This window comes from Baudoinia panamericana (genome assembly GCF_000338955.1).
Source record: "Baudoinia panamericana UAMH 10762 unplaced genomic scaffold BAUCOscaffold_8, whole genome shotgun sequence".
Lineage (NCBI taxonomy): Eukaryota > Fungi > Ascomycota > Dothideomycetes > Mycosphaerellales > Teratosphaeriaceae > Baudoinia > Baudoinia panamericana.
This window is the reverse complement of record NW_006911264.1, coordinates 1,110,791-1,126,575: the sequence shown is the minus strand read 5'-3', so window position 1 is coordinate 1,126,575 and position 15,785 is coordinate 1,110,791. Positions and strand designations below refer to the sequence as shown.

The 15,785-nt window shown below is 54.3% G+C and overlaps 9 protein-coding genes across 9 annotated transcripts; 2 read left to right on the top strand and 7 right to left on the bottom strand.

The window, feature by feature from the left end:
- Window positions 1–196: 196 nt before the first annotated feature.
- On the bottom strand, window positions 197–3,046 carry BAUCODRAFT_40554 (uncharacterized protein; the record flags this gene model as incomplete). The annotated part of the gene is made up of 2 exons (XM_007679302.1): window positions 197–1,534; window positions 1,589–3,046. Coding segments are annotated over 2 exons (2,796 nt in total), but the record flags the coding sequence as incomplete, so codon positions are not given.
- A 311-nt stretch (window positions 3,047–3,357) lies between these two features.
- BAUCODRAFT_542044 (uncharacterized protein) lies at window positions 3,358–4,913 on the top strand. Its single transcript, XM_007679718.1, has one exon. It carries the CDS (start codon window positions 3,480–3,482, stop codon window positions 4,824–4,826), a length of 1,347 nt encoding a protein of 448 aa, XP_007677908.1. The 5' UTR covers window positions 3,358–3,479; the 3' UTR covers window positions 4,827–4,913.
- Window positions 4,914–4,999: 86 nt separating this feature from the next.
- Window positions 5,000–5,762, bottom strand: BAUCODRAFT_73057 (uncharacterized protein; the record flags this gene model as incomplete). Its single annotated transcript, XM_007679424.1, has 2 exons — window positions 5,000–5,373; window positions 5,447–5,762. 2 exons carry the CDS (start codon window positions 5,760–5,762, stop codon window positions 5,000–5,002), a joined length of 690 nt encoding a protein of 229 aa, XP_007677614.1.
- A 361-nt stretch (window positions 5,763–6,123) lies between these two features.
- Window positions 6,124–7,753, top strand: BAUCODRAFT_35429 (uncharacterized protein). Its single transcript, XM_007679287.1, has 2 exons — window positions 6,124–6,305; window positions 6,416–7,753. Exon 2 carries the CDS (start codon window positions 6,441–6,443, stop codon window positions 7,575–7,577), a length of 1,137 nt encoding a protein of 378 aa, XP_007677477.1. The 5' UTR covers window positions 6,124–6,305; window positions 6,416–6,440; the 3' UTR covers window positions 7,578–7,753.
- BAUCODRAFT_578183 (uncharacterized protein) lies at window positions 7,697–9,124 on the bottom strand (the record flags this gene model as incomplete). Its single annotated transcript, XM_007679717.1, has 3 exons — window positions 7,697–8,327; window positions 8,403–8,885; window positions 8,951–9,124. 3 exons carry the CDS (start codon window positions 9,122–9,124, stop codon window positions 8,016–8,018), a joined length of 969 nt encoding a protein of 322 aa, XP_007677907.1. The 3' UTR covers window positions 7,697–8,015.
- Window positions 9,125–10,128: 1,004 nt separating this feature from the next.
- Window positions 10,129–12,106, bottom strand: BAUCODRAFT_541809 (uncharacterized protein). Its single transcript, XM_007679716.1, has one exon. The coding sequence runs from the start codon at window positions 11,877–11,879 to the stop codon at window positions 10,587–10,589; it is 1,293 nt and encodes a 430-aa protein (XP_007677906.1). The 5' UTR covers window positions 11,880–12,106; the 3' UTR covers window positions 10,129–10,586.
- Window positions 12,107–12,523: 417 nt separating this feature from the next.
- On the bottom strand, window positions 12,524–13,533 carry BAUCODRAFT_542010 (uncharacterized protein). The gene has a single exon (XM_007679715.1). It carries the CDS (start codon window positions 13,096–13,098, stop codon window positions 12,556–12,558), a length of 543 nt encoding a protein of 180 aa, XP_007677905.1. The 5' UTR covers window positions 13,099–13,533; the 3' UTR covers window positions 12,524–12,555.
- A 388-nt stretch (window positions 13,534–13,921) lies between these two features.
- On the bottom strand, window positions 13,922–14,602 carry BAUCODRAFT_542025 (uncharacterized protein). Its single transcript, XM_007679714.1, has one exon. It carries the CDS (start codon window positions 14,445–14,447, stop codon window positions 14,016–14,018), a length of 432 nt encoding a protein of 143 aa, XP_007677904.1. The 5' UTR covers window positions 14,448–14,602; the 3' UTR covers window positions 13,922–14,015.
- A 760-nt stretch (window positions 14,603–15,362) lies between these two features.
- BAUCODRAFT_35426 (uncharacterized protein) lies at window positions 15,363–15,750 on the bottom strand. The gene has a single exon (XM_007679286.1). It carries the CDS (start codon window positions 15,710–15,712, stop codon window positions 15,464–15,466), a length of 249 nt encoding a protein of 82 aa, XP_007677476.1. The 5' UTR covers window positions 15,713–15,750; the 3' UTR covers window positions 15,363–15,463.
- Between the last annotated feature and the right edge of the window lie 35 nt (window positions 15,751–15,785).

Genomic DNA, 15,785 nt, shown 5'->3' with positions numbered 1-15,785 from the left:
GTATGCAGGAACATCTTGAGCCATAGCGTGGACTTGAGCCGTTCCGATTTGATGTCAGTCGCTAAACGTCAATGTGAATGGTGAGGAGGCCTGGAAAGTGGTGGGCGTAGCAGTGCTTCTGGCCACTGCCTATCCACCAACAAGCACTCTGACTTCGACATCTCCGTGCCAACTGTCGGTTTCACCCTGCCGCGCTTCCAAACATCTCCTTTCGCCACTCTTCAATAAGCTTCCCACACTTTACAAGCACGCCCGCGGCCAACCTCCTAACTTTCTCCTCCTCTTTCCCGTTGCCGCCCCCATTCAATCTCATCTCCGCACCCCCAGACTTCTCAAACACAATCTCCGCCCAGGCCTGCGTCTCCGCCAACCTCTTTTGCTCCTCCCTTCCCAACCTTTGTCGACTCTGCTCCGCATTGACCTCCAGCATCGTCAGTAGCGAGAAGAGCACAGCTTCCAGCACTGTGATGTCGCCCGCAGCTTTAACGCGTAAAGTCAACAACAAATCCCAAAAGGCTGCGGTCAGGTCTGGGAGGTGCAAAGTAGCAGGCCCGGAAGCGTGAAGGAGAAGCGCGATAGTCTTAAGGAAAGTCGTCAGGACTATAGGTGCGGTGGCGAAAACGGTGCTGGAGGCGTAGAAGGCAAGGTCTTGGTTGTAACGACTTATGAGTGGTTGGAAGAAAGCGGTGGCGAGGAGCTTGGAGAGTTTGTTGGGAGTACGTTTACGGACGGTACGTTGACTTTCATTTGTTAGACGAGATGAAAACGTCCGGACTTTGACTGCGTCCAGGTGGGTTGTGGAATGATCCGCGGCCTTGAGCGCTAGCGGCTGCATCAGACGGTCTTCAAGTCGGTTCGTGGCATGCTGCAATCGCTTCATGGACGTCTGCGCCGTGGTGTAGGTCGCGTGTAAGCGTGGTTGAAGTGTTTTCGATGGGAAGTTTATATCGGCGAAGGCTGGGTTCATCTCATCTTCATGACGTAAACCGGCAAGCTCCCTCCCAGCCAAGCCAATTGCGGTCATCATCACACCCCGCTGGGCGATGGAGTAGCCCTCGACAAACACCTGCTTGCTCAGCCACGGTCCCAACGCCTCCACGTCACTGAGAAGTACTGCGATCATCGCCCTCAATCTGAGGTCGTCGAAGTTGTCGGTGTCAAACGGATCCTGAAGATTGCACAGCAAGCTCAATAACTCCTCTGCGTGGTCCTTGACCTCACTGCCGAAGTTCGACTTCCGACGAACGAGCGGCGCGGCGTGCTTGATGCCCAGCTGAAAGCGGTCGTGATCCTTGTCGTCGCGGAGCATGGTCATCAAGTCCCGAATATAGACTGGTGGTCGCGGCTTGTTGCGGTTGACGAGAGTGGCATCGTCGTCGCTGTCTTCTGGGTCGCTATCTGGCTTAGCATACGGTTTAAGGCCGTCATTGTTTTGCTCGTCTTCGTCGTCTGCGTCAACGATCTCGGTGACCTTCTCGCCAATGACTTCTGACTGTACTGGCGGAGGTGGTGGGCGCGGTGGACCAAAGACTGGCTTGCCGTCGATTAGCTGGACTTTCGCATCGCTAGTACTAATTCGCGCCTTGACCTGTGGAGGGAGCCGCTTTCCTGCCGTGATGTTGTGAATCAGCCTAGAGAAGTCTTGTAAACTGCCAATCCCATCTTGAACTCTGACAAGGCCAAGGTACCACACCGCCTCCTCCGTCCGTACATCATTAGTTGCAAAGTCCATTCGGCTACCCTCTTTATCCACTAGACTTGATATACTCGTAGCAACAATCATCCCCAGCCATCTCGCTCGATTGCCTGATGTGTCAAGACGATTGCTAGTACCCTGCATATGCTGGCTTGAGCGTGAGATCAGCAAGACTGACATCGGACTTCGTCGATGCAGATAACCCGCGGTCATGAGCATGACCTGAGCGATAACTTCCTGCTGCAAGATTGGTGCATGTTCAATGAAGAGGCGATCGTTGAACGTGCTCATGGTGCACTCGAGAATCGTTTCCAGGGATGACGACGTCGGAGTGTGCGCCAAAGCGGCGATGCTGGCGCGTATGACGGGACGAGAGTACGCAGCCGCCAGAGTAGGGTTGTACAAGACGGCTGTGAGAAACGAGATGGACTGCTCGTCTGTTAACAGGGCCGAGAGGAAAAACGCAATCGCTTCGATGTCCGTATGGAGGCTTGTTGTCTCTGAAACTGCAGTATAGGAAGACGACGTTGCGACTGTGGATAGCCAACGAAGGGTCTGTTCCAGAAATCGTCTTTTGGCATGAGCAGGCAAAAGAGTAAAAATTGACCGTAACTTTTCACAGTCGTGCGCGATTAAAGTAGAAATGAGTCCACCGATTAGACTGCTCGAGTAGCCCAGGTTGAGTGACTTCGCTAGCATTTGCGCGGCGTCCTGCATCGCGCGGGATACGCTGCTATCATAGTGATGCGGCTCATGAACAGCCAGCTGCGCAATATTTCTCCCGAGCCATCTGGCGTACTCAGCACCGTTCGAAAGCCAACACTTTGGGCTAAGTGTATTTGATTGACTATAATTCGTGACGTCTTCGGCTTGCGCTACAGTTGATATTATCTTACCGGAGGTCACAGTAACGGCAAGCTCCTTCCAGAGAAGGTCTCGCTTGGTCTGATCAAGGGTGGCAAGCTGCAGACATGTCCACAGGTTTAAGATCACATTGTCGCCTCTCATTAGGGCCTGAAATGCCCCTAATAGGCTCTGTAGTTCTGCGAGCCTCTCCAGCTTGTCCACTTCTGCTCTGAAAATCGCGCGCAGCTTCGCAAGCAGAGCATTGAGGCCACTGACGTTGCAAAAGCACTTGAGGAGCAGGTCTCTGTCTGCTCCGTGCAGTGCGGGCCAAAAAGTGGGTAGAAGATCATTGACCAGAGTGCTAAGTATCTGGGTCTGCACGGGTCCGGGGGCGGCTAAGTTGAAGCCATTCAAGCCGTCTTCGGAGAGAAGCTGCTTCAAGGTGGCAACCAGAGTCTCAGCATCCGGTAGGGACCGCAGGACACGTAGGGCGTCTTTAGCCGTACGCAGCTGCTGATGAGTAACCTCATAGTCCTGGAAGACGCGAGGGGATCTTTTGGCAGGTTTTGAGGTCGCCGCTACAGCATGGTCGTCCCTAGTCGAAGCCCTAGTGCTGACAGCCTTGAGTGCTGACTCCGGAGCGTGGTGATCACTTGGACGAGCCGTCTTGACAGCCTTCAGGAGTTGATCCATCCTCTATTTGGGCACATGTTCTCGCCACGGCCACCTGGGGTGCATGTTCTTACGAGATTATCACATATGAGTGAAGGTGCGGTCTCACGTGCTGACGCGTTCTTACAGCTGGCTGAAAAGTGCTCGAAGCATGGAGCTTGACCGTGGTAATCGATAAGACCTGTATGAGCTCAAGACATCACGACCTGTGCGTGGGCTCACTCTCGCGCAAACACCGAACCCTCGACCTGTGTTCGACGGCGACATGGCAGCAACCCTACAGCCTGAAGGCGTTGCCAGAACGCTCAATGGCCACCCTGAGTCGGAGGACAGCACCACATCACCACGATGGAGTCACATGAACCGTCTCCTGTCCCGTCAAGGCGCCTACACCGATCCGGATGAGTACGAACCTGGCGCAACGCCCCTGAACAATATCTCCAACTCGCGGATCCTCGTCATTGGCGCTGGCGGTCTGGGCTGTGAGATCCTTAAAAACCTGGCTCTCTCCGGCTTCCGACACATCGACGTAATCGACATGGATACCATCGACGTCTCAAACCTCAACCGGCAATTTCTCTTCCGCGAAAAGGATGTCGGGTCGCCCAAAGCCTCAGTCGCTGCCAACTTCGTCATGAAGCGCTGCCCAGGTTGCACCATCACTCCACATGTCGGCAAGATCCAGGACAAGGACGAGGACTTCTACATGCAGTTCAACGTCGTTATCTGCGGCCTCGACAGCATTGAAGCCCGACGCTGGATCAACGCCACACTTGTCAGTATGGTCGACATGGACAACCCGGACAGCCTGAAACCGCTCATAGATGGCGGAACTGAAGGGTTTAAAGGCCAAGCTCGTGTCATCTTTCCAACCATGACCAGCTGCATTGAGTGCCAACTGGATATGCACGCTCCTCGCGCAGCCGTCCCGCTTTGCACACTCGCCACAATCCCACGGCAGCCTCAACACTGCATCGAATGGGCGCATATCATCAAGTGGGAAGAAGAGCGCAAAGACATTATCCTCGATACTGACGACCCAGAACACATTACCTGGCTCTATCAAACTGCCATTCAGCGTGCCAAACAGTTCAAGATCGAGGGTGTGACGTACTCGATGACTCAAGGCGTCGTGAAGAACATCATTCCAGCAATTGCATCCACCAACGCCATCATAGCCGCCGCCTGCTGCAACGAGGCTTTCAAGATCGTCACCTCATCCGCTCCCTTCCTCGGTAACCCAGGCCAGAATAACTACATGCTCTACACAGGCGACAGTAGCGTGTACACGTACACGTTTGAGCACCAAAAGAAGGATGATTGTCCCGTTTGCGGAAACCTGCCAAAAGGCATTACCCTTGACCCTGAATCCACGCTAGGCGAGTTCGTTGAGTCACTGGCTGAGCGACCGGAAGCGCAGCTCAAGAAGCCGAATTTACGGACGGAGGAGAGGAGTCTGTACTACTCCACTCCTGCAGGGCTGGAGGAGAGCACGCGACCGAACCTCAAGCGCAAGGTGAGGGAGATATTAGCGGAGGGAGAGGAATTTGTTGTAAATGACCCGAGTTTCCCGGAGGTCACACTCAAGTATGTGGTGAGATATGGTACGTAGGTGGTCCTATACTCACAAGGGAGTGAGAAGAGATTGGCATGATTACCTGCATAGCGTATGGCGTTGGGACAGACGGCGTATGTCGCTGGAGTAGGCTGGAGTAACCGATGCAGACATGCAACTTGGAAGCATGTTAGTTCGAGACTGGGTCTATAGAGAAGCCTCGCTACAATCTACAACGCGGCCAAGATGGCCTCACCGATCCCAGCCGCACTTGCTGGGTTCTGTCCCGTGATCAACTTTCCGCCCTTGCCACTCTGAACAACCTTCACACCCCACGGCTGGTCAGCCTTGACGATCTTGGCGCCGTTCTCCTGCAGCTTTGTTTCGAGCATGAAAGGCATGGCGCTTGAAAGCCCGACCTGATCCTCCTCCGTGTTGGTGAAGGCGGTGATCTCCTGGTCCTTCACAAGGTAGGAGCCGTCGCTGAGCTTGACGTTGACGAAAGCGGCGGGACCGTGGCAGACGGCTGAGGTGACTTTGCCGGCTTCGTAGAACTCCTTAATGAGCTGCTGTGAGTCGGAATCGGTGGCTAGGTCGAACATTGCTGGGGGGAGTCAGTGCGCAAGCACCATTTGCGGTCCACCATTCTCTGAGGCCAGGTTATCTTGACTACTTACGTCCATGTCCGCCAACGTAGAAAATGCCATCATACTGATCCGCCTTGCCAAGGTAGTTGCTGAGCTTGTCGGTGTTGGTCCACAGCGCTTCCTTCTCCTTTAAGAACTTGGACGCTTCGGCATCTTCTTTGAACATCTCCACCGAGCTTGGATCTAGCGGCGCTGCGCCGCCTTTAGGTGAGATGATGGTCATATCGGCCTTGCCCTCCAGCTTGTAGTACGGGTGGGCGAACTCGGGAAGGTACCATCCTGTTTGCTTGCCAGTATCGCCTAGCTTGTCATGGGACGAGAGCACGACGAGGATTTTGGGCGACATTGGAAGAGATCAGAAAATGGGTAATGGAATGGTAGGAGAATTGGTATCAACTGATGTGAAGAGTTCGAGGGTTGCAAGATGCGGAAGATATAGTCTACGTTATATAGATCGAGAACTCACTAAGTGGTCGCACAGCTGACAGCTCTACACATCCCTAGCACCTTGAGGTGCGTTGAAACACAATGGCCTGACGCACCAACACGTGAAGCGAAGAAGACAGGCATGACGGAATGCTTACGAAGACCCGGAGCGAGGTCCTAGCGATCATATCGCCGTAATCGATAAGCGATAAGCGTTCTACATGCGCGTACAGTACGGAGCTTCATCTCCTGCTCACGTCACTCGTGTTGCGTTGGAGCATGCGATATCCGACCAAGATATTGGATGAGTAGCAATAGAACATCATCGATTCCACTTTTGCAGCGCATACATACCTTCTCATCTCGGTTAGTCTGCTCGTTGCCCGCTTAACTCTCAATTAGGCGATATCTCGACCGCACGCCCTTTGTCTTTGCCGATGATAATTGTCTGGATGAATGAGTCGTAAGTGGAAGTGTCACAGGTGCCGGCCGGCGTAGGTGTAATGGCCCGGTTCCGTAGCAACTCTCTCCTACCATGTCATCTCCCCTGACTGTTGCTCCTTGTTCGCGCAGAGAAAGCCACTACTCTCGTCCCATCATGCCGACCGTTGACGGTCATCCTGAACTGTCTATCTGCCATCCCGCCGACCCCATTATTGGCGCTGAACTAGTGCCCAGAGCCTTGACAGTCCTTAAACCGTACCTACCAACTGCACTACCACTCTACAGGCGTCTGCAATTCGGCAAGTTCCTGAACTCCTCCTGCTTCATTACCAACTTCGGCCATGACGACATCGTACGCTATCAACATGACAGAAACGACTTCATCGGCGCTGAGGCAGCGACGGACGGATCGAACAGTGAAGGGGGTTTTAAGCCATATGTCTTCGCCTTTATAGACCGCTCTGTACGACCGGAGACCGAAGTCTGGTTTTTCGCCTCGTGGGAGCATGATCCACCTCCCGCTACGGATACCAAAGCATGGCATCGCATCGACGCAATCGTACTAGACCTCCTGGGTGCTATAAAGGACTTTCCCGTGCCGGAAAGCATACACCAGCAACGATCTGCTCTGAACGGCCTACCGTCTCCCTCCAATCCCACCACCGCCACGGACAAAGACGCCGACACCGCCGGCTTCTCCCGTAATGACTACGGCGGCCACCTATCAAATCAGAACATCATGCTCTGGGGTGCAGTCCACGAACGAACAGTCCCCATATTCCAACGCCTTGGCGTGCTCTCGCTCGACTTCAAGACCAGCTTAGCACCCAATTTCACTTTCCTTTTCAACCTTGACACTCTCCATAGCCCGCGACCATTACCAGAGGGCCTGATGTGGGGCGAGGTGAAACCGTGCCATTTCTCTCTCGTGCGCAGTCGCACACAGATTCCGCGGCAGGACCGTACGCTGGCCATCTTACCGTCTCTAGCAATCTACCCACGTGGTGGTGAGGGTTCGGATCCAATTGCATGGGCGTTCATAGGCCTGGACACGAGTCTGACGAGTTTGCACGTGGAGCCGGGGTGGCGGGGTAAAGGGTTAGCGAAGGCGATCACGACGAAGATTCTGCGAGAACACGTGGTAGGATTTAGCGAAGACGGGACGGAGAGGCTGGCGCTCGGGTATGTGATTGTTGGGAACAAGGCGAGCGAGGGCATGTGTCGGAGTCTGGGTGGAAGGAGTAAGTGGGAGTGCTATTGGGCTAGGGTTGATCTGGGTAAGGTGGGATAGAAGCCTGGATGGAGCATGAGTAATTGAAACGGCGGTGTTCAGTTGCCGGAGCTTCTTCGAGTGGCGTCTGCAAAGCTTCGGTTAGCTACCGCATATACTACGTTTAATTCACAAGATTCAGATATCAGGATGGAGATGTAGATCATAGTCAATTTGAATTGTGTTGTTGCTCGTGTGTGATCCTCATTGAGGAACTCAGGGTTAAAAAGGTGTAATCAGAGGAATTCTGAGAGGAATTATGAGAGAGCCTTGTGTGCTGACGTACCTGCGTCCCGTGTCCGCACTGGGATATAAGGTCACGCGGATCGGTCAAGGTGGTTATAGCTTGGGGACAAGCTGCTCATTCTCGCTGATGGCTGGCATTGCTTCGCGCTATCTGGCTGTAAAGTTTGAACGCCGCAAAGGCCGTGGCCGGGTGAACGTCGTTGACGGACAAGATTAGTCGAACAGACCGAAGCCCATATCCTCGTCCTCCTCCTCCTCCTCTTCCTTCTTCTCCTCCTCCTTGGGCGCATCCGCCTTGGCCTCCTCCGCCGCAGGCGCAGCCTCCGACGCTGCCGGAGCCGCAGCCTGCAGAAGTGACGGATCCCTGATACCGGCTTTGAGCTGCGCAATCGCAGGCCACTCGTACTCGGTCTCCACAGCAATCGCCAACAAGTTTTTGTAGGCGTTGAGGATGGTGTGCGAGACAGATGGCAGAGTCGGGTAGTGAGCCGCAAGCGAGATCTTGGTGATGTTCATGATCGCCGTCTTCATGCCGATGGCGACGCTGTGGTTGATGGAAGCAATGGTCGGGTAGTTGGCCGCAAGACTGATAGCCGTCACGGCCGCAATCGCCGACTTCAATGCCTTTAGCAGCTGCTCCTCCTCAATGTCCAGTACACTCGGCAAGAATGTCATGCCGCCATCGTAGATCTGCGCAATACCCATGCCGTAGGTAAAAGGAGAGATGTTGAGCATGTTCAGCAGCGTAGCTTCAGAGGCACCGACTTTGCTGCCACCCTCGACGATCTTCAAGTCGGCCGTGATTTCGATGGTACCACGAGCGATCTTGGTAGGCACACCGAGAGCCTGGAAGAATGAGGTCTTGCCAGGTTCCATGCCGGTGTTGCCGGCCGGGATGAAGACATCTTGTGGTGCTACAGCGCCGGCACGAGCAGGTGCCGCGATACGGTTGGACAAAATCTGTTCGCGGGTCTCCTTCAGGTCGGCATTGGTGAAGACGAAGCCGACGTTACCCTTGACGTGGGGAAGAAGGCGTTCATACTCGGGGTTATCGTTCTGGAAGGTCTTGATGGCGCGGCGAACCTAGACAAGCATACTCGTCAATATCGCCCACTACTTTCCCTGCGTCCATATGCCAAGCTTCTTACCATAGTGTTCTTGCCCATCAACACCACACCCTTTCCGCGCATGGCATGGCGGATCTCGTGCATCTGCTGGGAGGAGACATTGTCGACGGTGACGATGAAGATAGATTTGTAGTCTTCCAATAAGCCCTTCAACTTGTCGAAATAACCGGCCTTGTTTGCAGATTTGCCCCCCATAGTGTCGACGCAGTATAGGGTGATGGTTTAAGGCGGGTTGTTGTGGTGTTTGTAATGAATCACAATGTTATCGGCATTGTTCGTGATGCGGAATTCGAGGTGTGAGCGGCAACTCCCGCCAAATGAAGGCTTGGCGACAAAACGTACTCTAGCGAAATCCGCTCACGTGAGGTTCTGTGCTGACTTCAGTTTCCGTTGAAAGCAGTTTATGTTCAATGACTGTGCATGTTACGACCGTCCACCTGTGCGCCCACAGAGTGACGATACAACAACTCACCCACACGAGTATGCTTCAACTCCATCGCTCCTGAATGCGCCAATCGAGCTATTGGCTGGCTGTACCGCTCGCTCGCAGCATGATCGAAGCCACAAACGGGACAGGCTGCCGGCTTAGCCTCGCAGGATGATGTGCAAGGCTGCTTCTCCTATGGCATGCTCCTGTCTCTCCCTAACCTCTCGCTATTAGAGCACAACGAGTGAGCGCATTTTGATTCAGGCTCTCCAGCCATGACGGAGGCGTTCGGCGTGGCATCTGGCGCAATCGGTGTGGCCTCCTCGCCATCGAGCTGTGTCAGAGCCTTCTCGACTATTATCATGCGTACAGAAACTAGCCTAAGGACGTCGAGGCGGCTGTCCAACCAATTGCCGATCTAGCCATGAGCTTTTCGCTATTCAAGGCCACTACAAGCAACAATATATTCTTCAATCCTAACCAGGCACATATATTTGAAAACTTGCTTGAACCACTGCTTGAAGGTCTCGACAAACTCGTGGCTGGATGAAATGAGGTCAGGAAGCATGACCACAGCCAGGGCGCACTTCAGGATGTCAAGCGAACCTTCTCAAGGCTGACGTACGCTTTCTAGAAGGACACTGTCACCTGGCTTGAGGCTATAGTTGATTTTCTACTTAGTTGCCTCTTGGTTGCACTGGACGTACTCCTGCTTGACATGGCAGATAAACGCAGTACTACCTTGCGGCGACCACTCAGAGCGCGCGGGCCTTTCTGAGACTCTGTTCGAGTCCTTGCCTCCCCCAGTGCCGCCAGAAGATCGAAACTGGATGTGCCCAGACTCGTAGCGTGACCATATCCTTCCGCCGTGGCGGGCTAGGCAGGCACAGATCCTAGACTCTGCACGAGACAAGCCTGGATTTCGCAACGTTTGAGCTCTGATCGCCAGACATGTATGAACGCGTGGAGAACAAGTTGTCAATCAACGGCAGAAAGCCGCTTCCACAGCGACTACAACCGCGGTTTGAGTTCTGGCACATGGTTGACCCACATAGGACTGTGATTGATCTTGCCCTCTTCCACGAATCATTATCTGCAAGGGCTACGCATAGGTCCCCGGTTTCGCTCGGTCCTGCTAACGCCCGAGCTACGCTCGAGTGGAACATACTGTACAGTTCAAAAGCACTCACGGGTATCTTACAGCATTTTCAATTCCGCCCCAAAGCCCACTCACTCCATCTCAACCGCTACATCCCCCTCATCCGGCAAGCTCGCGACCACCTCCTCCACCATGGCCGTCAACTGATCGATATCCGGCCTCTCCGCCGGCTCAACCCTCAGACAAGCCCTCACCACCTCCTTCACCGGCTCACTAACGACGTCCTCCTTCTTCTTCGGCGCTTCAGCATCGGTAACTCTCTGCTTGCCGCGCTTGGCCTCGGCCGGACCTTCATCCGGGAAGCGCCAGTCGCCGCCAAGCACGCAAAGGGAGAGCGAGCCGCCTGTCTCCTCGCTTCGAGCTTCGAAGGGTGATTTACCGACCAGACAGGCGTAGAGTGTGCAGCCTAGCGACCAGATGTCCACTTTCGTGTCTATGACGGTTCCAGTCTTGACGTCGAAAAGTTCCGGCGCGCGATAGGGCATAGTGCTGTGTTCGGCTGCCTGGTCCTGTATCTGCAATGCCAGCGCTCTGCTAGTGACTGGCGTGGGACTCGGTGCGAGCGAGCCAAAGTCCATGAGAACAGGTTGCGTGCCATTATCCGAAATCATAATATTACCAGGCTTGATATCCCGATGTGCATAACTCCGCATCTGACCTTCTTCCATCCCCTCCTGCGCTGCCATGACTTCACCTTCCATAAGCGGTTCTTGCTCCGTGTCTCCGTTGTCTCGCCGTCGCCGACTCGTATTCGCCTGTACAGCCGCCGCCTCAGCTTCCCGATCCGCTTCAGCTGCTTGAACGCGGACTTTCTTCGCCTTTTTCCTGCTCGTCTCACCCCCTGGCGCGCCCTTGACGCGGTATTGATGCATTGCCTTTAACGCTCGACACACGCCCAAGAACAACACCATGAGCCTCCGCTCCGGAAACCGCGCATGGTTCACCAGATTTGCATTAATCGCATCCTGCAGATTCCCTCTTCGGTAGTACGGAAGCAATATATAAACCGTCTTGTTCCCCTCGCCTCCTTTGTCGTCCTCCACACAATGATCGACCGCATGTATTATATTCGGATGTGGGCTGAAGAGACTGTACGCCTCGACCTCCTTGAGTGCCTGCGACACGCTTTCTTGCCCAAACGGACACCGGATCTTCTTCAATGCGTATAGAGTCGGGTCGCCGGGGGATTGGACGAGGTAGACGTAGCTGAAACCGCCTTCGCCTAAGAGCCGCAGGATCTTGAAGGAGCGGCCGTTAAGGCGCAGGGAAGGATTAGCGGGGAAGCAATTGCAGCATTGGGAGAGCTGCCACAGGGTATCGAGGATGTAGTGAGAGAGTTGGGTGACGAGGGAAGGCTGGGACATGGCGATTGAGCTCGTGTTGTTGGCAAGTCGGATATTGGTACACCGGACGATATCATGCTATGCCCCTGTTCATACTCGCGCCCTCGCAACTTCACGGAGTCTTTCCGTGGTCAGTGAATCTTACGGAGTAGACGGATCTCGCTATTGCCGTCGAGGTGCAGTCAGCTCAGCCTCAATGCGCTTAGTCACCGTGTTTGAGACCCTAGGTACTCTGCCATCACTAGTCCTTTCCCTACTTACCATACCAAGGTTGTTAAGTACAAGCGCTGCTGTGAGCGGCAGAAAGACTAGATAGCAAGACTTTTCTAAGCTTTCTGTTCGTGCCAAATGCTTGCCACCCGGGCCTGCTGATCGCCGCTTTTCTGCTTCCCCCTGGTGTATGGGTGCATCCTCGGACAGCATATTTCGTCGCACCTAAGAAGGCAATTCTCACATCCTGTATGCCGTTACTTCGATGTACAGAATCTCTGCGAGAAGCTCAGTGACAATGATGGCTTGTGAGAGCCCACGGAAGAAGGAGCGAAGTAAACCTATGAACCACTGCACTATTCAAGGCTGGGTATCAAATACCTGTAAAAAACCAGATCAAGACCGCATCAAATGCGAACGCTAGCGAATTAAATCGCTCATCGTACCATTACACATCACTCATAAGACCCAAAAGCCCTTCTCGCAGTTAAGACAACTTGACGCAATTCGCCGCTCCGACCGTGAACGTCGACGGAGGCGTGAAGACCAACTCCAACCCCGGCAGCACATTCGGCTGGTTGTTCGAATACACAGCCGACTGGCCCGTCGAGTATTTCTGCACACCGACTTGAGACCCGAACGTCTGCCCATTGCTTGTTTGCACCTGGTACGCCGCGCCGTTGTTGCTCACTTGATAGTAGTCGAACACGGCCTGCCCGGGCACAGCTTCCTGAAACGTCGCGATGAAATGGTAATACTGCGTTGGGGCTGAGAATTGGCTGGTGTACCACTCGAAGCTGACGTTCCTGCTGCCGACGGTAGATCCGGTGATCTGATAGTACAGTCCCTGGGGGGTGCCCTTGTAGATGTAGAGGTCCTGCCACAAGGGCGCCCAGAGGGTATCCGGGAGGTAGCAGCCGTTGTTGTCGCTGCCAGGTAGTGTGAGCGAGCAGGAGCCAGCACGATAATAATAGGCCGAGTTACTGGCGTAGTTGGGTTGGGTGACGCTGAGCCAACCGTTGACGCCCATATAGACTGTGCTGCTCGTGACGCCGAAGAGGGAGAGGGAGAATGGAAGCGAGATGGCGAAATACTGGTCGTCGTAGTCTGACACGGCGAGCCTGGCAGAGGTAACACCTGTGATGGCTGTTGGACTGGCGAGGACGACACCTGGTACGTAGACGGTGGTGGTGACTGTCGTAGTTCGTGTCGTGGTTGTTAGTGGGGTGCTGGTGGTCAGGCTGTTGTCAGGGAGGGTCAGCGGGTGTCCTAGAGCGTGCTTCGGGGGTGGGAGAGAAGGGATGCTTACGGGACAGAAGTAGCGGTTGTATTGGGCGTGGTGGTGTACAAAGGTGTTGTCGTTGTCAGTGGGGTCGAAGTGAAGGTGGTGTTCGGAGTAGTGGTGTACAATGGCGTCAATGTTGTTAGTGGGGTCGTGGTTGTATTCGCTGCAACATTGTTCGTCTGAATGTTGGTAGTGGTGGTAGTGGTGGAAGTTGTGCTCGTTGTGATCGGCGTTGGAAGACGCAGGCAGCTGCAAGCCGACGAGATCTCTGAGCTCGCGAATGCGACCAATGCAGCAAGGGCTGGAGGGAGAGGTACTGTAGACGTCGTGCTTGCTTTTGCCGACGACGTTGTGCTACTTGAAGACACCTTGCTAGTTGACGACGTCGTGCTAGATGACGTTTTGCCAGCTCGTTTCTCGAAGTCGTTCAAGGTCAGGTTGCTCGAGAGCTGGTCGTCGGCGGGTTTCATCATGGCTTCTCGTTTCGTCACGGCAGCAGCTTGACTACTCGCCGACGTTCCGCAGAACACTGTCGTGATATACAAGGTCGAGGTGCTCGTGACATTAGCGGCAGTAATCGTGGATGTATCCGCTATAATTGTCGACGTTGGCGCAATGAAGGTCGTTGTGCCTGATGCCAACGGTTAGGAGCTGGTTTGTAGCTATATCATTTCTGGCAACCACTTACTGGTATCCGCCGTGATCGTACTGGTGGGATCCGTGATCGTTGATGTTGGCGCGGTGGCGGTGATTGTGCCTAGTATGACTGTGAGATGACAACCCATCAACAGATGCGATTTCAACATACTGGTATCTGCCGTAATGGTACTGGTATCTGCCGTGATGGTTGCTGTCGCCGCCGTAAAAGTGTCTGTGCCAGTCGTGGACGTCACAGTCGTCGGAGTAACCGAAGTAGAAGTCACCGTCGTATTGACCACGCTGGTTGTGATGTGTATGAATGACGAACAGAACGAGCTTGCTGCGCTGGCCGCATTAAGTATCGAGATGACGGCAGAGACTGGGGCACATGTGCCAGTGAAGACAGGAGACGCCCATACGGCTGGAAGTGCTGCTAGAACCACGATGGACCGCATTGTATCGAAAAGATTCGAACGAAAAAGACAGGAACTTGATGATGAGAGCGAAAACGCGCGCAGGAGCGATCAATTATAACTCATGCGCTCCAGGGGAGTCTTGCTCTACTACGGTAGCCCAGGGTGTGTGACTTACCATCGTCCTCTCGACGCCAGCGGCTAGACAAGTCTTGCACTGAGTGTCGTTACAGGGTGTTCTGCCAAAAACATTGCAATCTGGAGCGCTCGCTTAGGCTCTCGCAAAGTTTCGCTCGTGTCTGTGGCTTGCGTGGGAAAATTGCTAGGGCCATAGTAACCGGCATATTCGTGTATGGCTTGCGTAGTGAGGTCGGTAGGGCCGCGGCAGTCCGATTGTCCGTGCGACGTGCTGCGCGGGTATGGCTCAGTAAGGTCTTCATCCGGCCTAGCGGTGTACGGAGGGTTTAGAGACACGCATGACAAGGTACCCTGCCGGAGCCTAATATAGCACGTGGCACAACTGGAGCGGAGGGAATTGTGCGACAAGTCTGACTGGTCAAAAGACAAAGGCAGCCGTGGTCAGCCAGAACTGGGAGGACGACACCGCTTTCGGGCTCGAAGAGTGGTAGTCTCCTAGCCACAAATGGACGTTAAGCTAGCATACCCCCGACCATGCCAAGCTACCGAACAGTCTCGACGTTTCAAGGTTTAATAAGGGGCGGAGCTGATTCCGAGGTCCAGGTCGCCCCAGTGCGGAGGTACAGGGTCTGCTCAGGGCAATCAAGCATAGCCAAGGCTCAACGGCACCCTTCCTCGCTACATGCACTACGTTGTAAGACCGTGGAATGTCACTGCTCGGTTACGGGCTGCCATCAGTCTCGAATAAGGGAAGCCTCCGTTGACTGGTCTCAGCTGCCGCGCAGCGTCGCACACGGCTTTCATTCCCCCAGCATACATGTAGGCTCGCCTCGTGTGGCTCAAATGTCAGGCAGCCACGTCTGACTAGAACGTGAAGGCAGCTGATTGTCGCACCCCGGTGCACAACCCACGTCGGAGCACTACCGTCTGTGCGCTCGGCTTTTTAGGCGGTCTTTCTGCAGCTTAGCTGCTCTAAATGAGGAGTGTTCACCAGTGTGGTCGGACATCAACAACTTTGAGAAGCCTCGCCTAACTCGAACGTGAGGACGAGCAAGAGACACACACGAGCGGCACAAGCTTTCGTGAATGCGGCGTGACTCGTGGACAGAAGCATGCAGTGGCCACTTAAGCGAGGAGTGAATTCTTTGTGGTGCACACGCACCGTTCATGACTCGGTTCCCCTGAACACAGCAGGAATAGTGCAGAAGTACCTGCGGTAGGTAGACCAATGACCGTGGTCGA

Excerpts from the sequence above, each read along its gene's own strand:
- BAUCODRAFT_542025 (XM_007679714.1), bottom strand. The coding sequence starts at position 14,447 with ATGCGGTCCATCGTGGTTCTAGCAGCACTTCCAGCCGTATGGGCGTCT.
- BAUCODRAFT_35426 (XM_007679286.1), bottom strand. The coding sequence starts at position 15,712 with ATGAACGGTGCGTGTGCACCACAAAGAATTCACTCCTCGCTTAAGTGG.
- BAUCODRAFT_35429 (XM_007679287.1), top strand. The coding sequence starts at position 6,441 with ATGCCGACCGTTGACGGTCATCCTGAACTGTCTATCTGCCATCCCGCC.
- BAUCODRAFT_542010 (XM_007679715.1), bottom strand. The coding sequence starts at position 13,098 with ATGGGCGTCAACGGTTGGCTCAGCGTCACCCAACCCAACTACGCCAGT.
- BAUCODRAFT_542044 (XM_007679718.1), top strand. The coding sequence starts at position 3,480 with ATGGCAGCAACCCTACAGCCTGAAGGCGTTGCCAGAACGCTCAATGGC.
- BAUCODRAFT_541809 (XM_007679716.1), bottom strand. The coding sequence starts at position 11,879 with ATGTCCCAGCCTTCCCTCGTCACCCAACTCTCTCACTACATCCTCGAT.